Below are 6,000 nucleotides of genomic sequence, written 5' to 3' on the forward strand. Positions count from 1 at the left end.
CTCAACCACTACATCCCTGTACTATTATACACGTTTTAGAAATCATGCAATCCAACTGAGGAGCCATCACTGATACCGGTGAAACACTAGCCTTTGGTACTTCTCAAAAGAAAACAGATTTTGCCAATGCACAAGCACAACCAATGCCAGAGGAGACATGATCTACTTTAAACACAGGTGAGTGGACAGAATAAAAGTTATATAAAAGCTTACAACGTTCTCTCATTCAATGTGCCAAACATGGAAATAGGCTGGGATTTCCCAAAATGTATGACAGAGCTGTACATCAAAGAACGATCCGGCGTTTGGCACCGTTGCTAGTTTGATATTTGAGCCATATTATGTGCCCATTTGGTAAGCGGAACCTACCAGGAAAGGCTACTTTAAATATTAAATTGTGCTAAATGCCATGGATAGAGTTATAAAACACAAAAGATGGAAACAATACCCTACAGTCTTATAGATAGTCGGATTTGAGACTTTGGCCCTCAAGGATTGTCAACTACGGATCTCAAACTCATGGTGGCTGAGGAGCCACAACACTAGATGACAGACTGACTCATCGTGTCTCCAATGTAAACATTACCAGATTTCGGGACCAGGATCCAGAGATAACTCCCAAAAAGAATGAAGTGGTTATCATATGGAATATTCTGACAGGAACTGACAGAAGGGACACCGAAAACAGTAGCGAAGTTGAACACTGAGCAAGACCTAGACTGGGGGTTCCCATCCACCGCTCAGTAGGTCATGATCTGCTTTGCAGAGAGCTGGACCAAGTGCTGTCTTCAGAGATCTGCAGAATGTGGGTGAAGAACTGCTGTAGAGTGGGTTGGCCCACGTGTAATGAACTTTAACGCCCACCTTGATGTGCTTGCTGCCTATGGAAGTGGCGCTTCATGGACCCCAGAAAGAGGCTAAGAAGAATTTATAGATCAGATACAAAGATCACAATAATCCTCTCTGACTCAAGTGCGAGTTTGGTTTCCATTGGGCCATGGGTTCATAAGCGCATCCAACCAGAACCAGAAAACAATAACCCCAGGAAAAGGCACCAGACAGATGATAGGCCACTGACCTCACACAGCCGCAGTTACCCACGGCTATCACAATAGGGAAGCCCTTTTACATGGCACTGCTGCCACTGCAACACCTCAGGGATATGGAAGTCTGTCATGAAAGGCCACGCCATACTGAATTTACAAGGACAGCGGGGGCAAGGGCGGTGGACCCACTGCATGCCACAGTACATTATAAGGATGTGATAGAAAGATACAAGCATCAATATGGGAGCGACAATAATAATAACTACACCTACATAGTGCATTATAATACGAAGAATGTCTCTAGGTGCTGATAACTGGTGGCACATGTCATCCAACTCAACAGTGTATACTTAATCGAGCTCCGGTAGATAAAAGGATGAATGGACCCTATAGGATTTGAAACTGTGACATTCAGGTTACGCTTATGTCTCCACAAAGGATGCATTAGTCCACTGAGTTATCTTACCAGCCAGGAGGACCAATGCCAACATGAAATGACCAATGCCAATACATCAAACAAAAGTATTTATAAAAAAAAAAGAAAATCATATAATCTGAAGCAATAGACAGAGTGAATTAATAGGCAAAACCAGCAAACTAACTACAGACTTTTCTATTAACTTGGTTGTTTGCACATTGCAAACAGTAATGCTGTACATCGGTTCCAGAACAACGCACTTGAAGAAATTGAAAGAATTGGTACCAAACCAGTGGGTGAGTTAGGTCACCTTTGCAGGAAACTTGTGATTCCGTCCCTGCTGAGGAGGTGTTCTGGGAGCCCTTTCAGCTTGGTAGAGGTCCATTCACAGAGCTAAAGCATGAGAGTCACTAGATAAACAACAGTGATAAAGCCAATCGGCCTGGGTTTCATATAATAATGCATGCAGCGCTAGAACATTAGAGTGAGACACACGAGGGAGCTAGCAGAGAGGGCGGAAAGGGCTACAGCTGTAAAGTAATGCATCATGCAGTTGAATGCAAGCACTCGAGTGGAGAATGACGGATAAAACCAAAGAGCCAATGTCATTAGGTGAGAGATGATAATTTCACTGGGCTGAGCCAAGAAGACATGATGGACAAAGTTTCAAGCCAATGGCGGGTGGAGGCTGTTTGAAGAATATATATATATATATATATATATATATTATATATATATATATATATATATATATATATATATATATATTGTAAGCAATAGATCAGTTTAACAACAGCGCTACCAAAAACAAAAAAATATAGAAGGCACTTGATAAATGGTAGAGGGGTGATCTCGCGACCACCTTGCAAACTATGGACTAAGGGGGCTTCAATATTATGGTCTATTCTTCTGTACAAATGATAGAACTGTTTGATTCTGAGCAACTCATTTTATCCTCGTTTATTCATCTGTCGAAATCGTTAACAGTTGAAAACAGATTATTTTTCGATGCTAGGTACTATATTAATATTCACTACTTGTGACTATTGTGACGGCATATGTGAAAAACTAATTATAATTGGACTATGCTTCAATATTAAGATAAATCTAAAGTAAAGGTGGAGAAGAGAAAGGGAGCAACCTACACTAGATACCAGAAGAACTTGGAGGGAAAAAAACATGTTTAATGAGGAAAAGAACAACATTTTGATAAAGGAAAAGGGTAATCCTTGAAATGTGAATTGATAAAGTATGACTGACACCCTGAAGGTTCCTGGCACGGAGGAAAGAAACAACTGCAGAAGGTTAGAGTTGTAATAGTCAATATTACTCCATCGTTCCCGTTTCCCCAACCCTCCCTCTCAGGTTTCAGACCTTTCCTCTACTGTTCCCAGCATAACAGCAGCCTTAGGATGACATAAGTGTTACACAAGTATGCAACAAGACATCACCTACCCCATTCCCTATACCCCTTCGCATACCACCTCCATCTGCTTCCTCACAGTGCTTTGAAGCATCTATAGGATAGTATATGTGCTATACAAACAGCCAACATACATTAACATGATCATTTTCCTTCTCAAGGCTTTCTTCCTTCTTTCCTTCCTACCTCCACCCCTTTCCTGTCTCTGTGGTCTGACTATACTAAAACGCGGCCATGCACTCGGGGGAAGTTCAAGTTGAGGTCAACCACGTCAGTATGGGATGCCCGAGGTTATGACAATGTGCTGCCCTGTGATAAGAGAATACCAGGTGCAAGCTGATTTGCAATTCAAATATGCAGATCAGAGAAAGAAGACTGTCGTGCGCCAGAGCACGAGGTGGCACGCGCGCATTCGGGTTTCTAAGGTCCATGAAAGACAAATAGATATAAAAGTAGCAGGGCAGATCTTCGTCAAGTCTATATCTGACATAAAGTAGCCACCACCTCTTACCCATCATGGCCCAGGTGTTTGACAAAGTATCCGCTTAGTTTTTAACCACCCAGGTAATGCAGGTGCATTGACACACTACAGCACGGCAGTCCAGCAGCACAACTGCTGTGGAAGCACGGCAGTCCAGCAGCACAACTGCTGTGGGAACAGGCAAAGGAGAGGAGAACAACCAGGGGCTTCCCGGGCTCATGACTGTACGAGCAGCTGGCGCTGTCATTTCTGAATGTAAATATCTGTAACGTTTGCAAAAACCACAACAGTCGTTGCAAAGAAAACAAACGTTCCCTCGCAGAACCCAGATGCGACTTGGCAGCAAAAAAGTCCCTCTGGGGACCATCTCCAGGTCAGTGTGGGAAATCAATGGAGGCGACGTTTCCTGCTGCACACCCACGGCTGACTTCAAACCGACACAGAGCAGGCGCAAAGTTAAAGCATGCCTTGTTGTGTGCACAGAACGCGGCAATTCCCAAGCACACAGGGCTTGGTCCTTACCAGTATGTGAAATGAGCAATACTCCTGCCCAGGCCCCGGGGACTGGCTGCTCTAAATATGACTGACAATCTATTTTTACTGTAGGCAGAGGAATAACTGGCGCACAACCCGCCACTGTAGACATGCGCGCGCTTATCTGTGGTACCTCTTTACCTCTGGTGCACACCAGCTGTTGCTGCACCCCTTGACACTCACTGCACGCCGCTGCCTACAGTCCTTGGTGTATCGGCACCCCTGCTGTCCACGTTTCACTGCGCCCCTTGTTCCAGTGGGAGCTCCCCTGTTGTGTATTGCTTCTACTCCGCCTATCTGTCCAACGTGCTGCGCGTGCACTTATAGTGTCTCTGAAGCCATGGTGTCTTTGCACCCCTGGCGTCCCCGCACTTACAGTGTTCTGCACCCCGCTTTCTATGCACCGTTAGCTTCTCTGCACCTCTGCCTCTACACCCAACTGCTTCTGCAGTGCACCCACGCCTTCTATGCACCCCCGCTGTCATTGTGCCCCTAATGACCTTGCACTTCTAGTGCCACTGAATCCCTGAAGCATCTGCACTTTTGGTGTCTTTGAGATCACAGTGCCACAGCACCCCACCCGGTGTCTGCACTTTGCACACTGCAGCCCCTGCACCCCTTGCTGCCTCTGCATCCCTTGCTGTCTCTCCCCCAGTAGTCCCCCCCCTATGCCCGGCAGTCACACACTCACATAGTGCTTGTTGGGGTTCCGCCGCTTCTGCACATCCTCCACTTTGACATCCAGCACGCTGTAGGGAGGCATCTTCACACACCAGGCAGAGCCACAATCCAGCCGCGTGTGCACCCCGTTATCTCATTATTCACGGTCCTCTCGCAATACCCACGTCCTGCTTGGCCAGTGACGGTCCCTCCTGGCTGGGTAAGAAGCAGCTCCCAGAGGCGTCCTCCCACGAGAGCAGTTGCGAGCGGGACGCGGCGCCTGGAGTCCGAGAGCGGGCCGCTAGGCGCTGGGAGGCAGCGGCAGCCGGGGCTCGGAGGCGGGCATGGCTCCCTCGCTCGGGCTCGGCGTGCAGCGTTCCCGAGCTTTGTTTCCTTCCCTGCCTGCTCCTGGGTCCCGTCCCCTCCGCCGGTCCCTCCCCTCCACGCCGCCTGCAGTCCCAGCCGCTGCCTGTGCACGAGGGGCGGAGCGGGGGACGGGCCTGGGGTCTCCCCGGTGCAGGGCGTGAGGCTCCCGCTGACTCTCCTTCAGGGGACAAGGAGGGCTGGTCCCTGTGGCTGGAGCAGGGGAGAGGAGGAAGCGCCGAGGGACTGTCTCTGCCAGGCTGGGCGAGGGGGAGTGCCGAGGGTCTCTCGCTCTACCCTGGAAGGTGTGGCAGGCGAGGGGGAGGCGACCAGCCTCCTGGCAGGGAACTGTGACAAATGTGATACTGCTGCATGTGCTGCCGACCCCTCCTCCCGCCGTAGCCGAGGCGCACACAGTGTGTCCTGCTGCCCATGCATGCTCCAAACATCTCTGCCCTCCAGCATCCTTGCGCCCTAGGACCTAACCACACTCATCCGCTTCCCACCAGCTCATTGCCCACGCGCCTTAACAGTTTAACTCTCAACTCTTTCTTCTCTGCCCTCAGTAACCTCATTCAAATGTTTGCGGACTCTCGCTTCCCCCAAACGCCCTTATCTCCCTTTCCGAGCCATCTCGCCTCTGTGCCCAGCCCACTTCCTCCAGCACCCCACCGAGCCCCTTGCCTCCCTACTGCCCAAGCCTCGCTGCTCATGCATAGCTGGCAAGTAACCCCCTGACGTGTGGCACAGTCGGCCAGTCCTGGCTTTTTAACTAACAAGGCGGAACTACAAGTCCCATAATGTAACATGCTGATGGGTAAAACCCAGGATTGACACAAGGTGTGCCGCGCATGGCGGTCCGCCATGCTCTCGGCTTCGAGCCCCCTTAACCCCTTTCTGCTGACGGCGACCACCGAGCCCCTGTTTAAACCCCTATTGTTCCCCATTGATCCATACACCCGCTCCCTTGCCTCCCTGCATCGAAGCCCCAGACTACTTTGCTGCCAACCACCCCTGCTTTCACTGTTCCTAGCTTCTGCAGTGGGTTGGGCAATGCAACGCAATTCACTCTCTA

At 49.3% G+C, this 6,000-nt stretch overlaps 1 protein-coding gene across 3 annotated transcripts in view; it reads right to left on the reverse strand.

The window, feature by feature from the left end:
- Nucleotides 1-5,502, reverse strand: part of SH3PXD2A (SH3 and PX domains 2A) — an 868,884-nt gene extending 863,382 nt beyond the window's left edge. For 2 of the 3 annotated variants that reach the window (XM_078643704.1, XM_078643703.1), the window contains exon 1: nt 4,594-5,502. In XM_078643704.1, coding sequence (XP_078499830.1) covers nt 4,594-4,665 — 72 coding nt within the window. In that variant the 5' untranslated portion in view covers nt 4,666-5,502. The remainder of the gene's footprint in view (nt 1-4,593) is intronic. The other variant, XM_078643706.1, reaches the window with a different exon arrangement.
- Between the last annotated feature and the right edge of the window lie 498 nt (nt 5,503-6,000).

This window comes from Lissotriton helveticus, chromosome 5_1 (assembly GCF_964261635.1).
Source record: "Lissotriton helveticus chromosome 5_1, aLisHel1.1, whole genome shotgun sequence".
Classification (NCBI taxonomy): domain Eukaryota; kingdom Metazoa; phylum Chordata; class Amphibia; order Caudata; family Salamandridae; genus Lissotriton; species Lissotriton helveticus.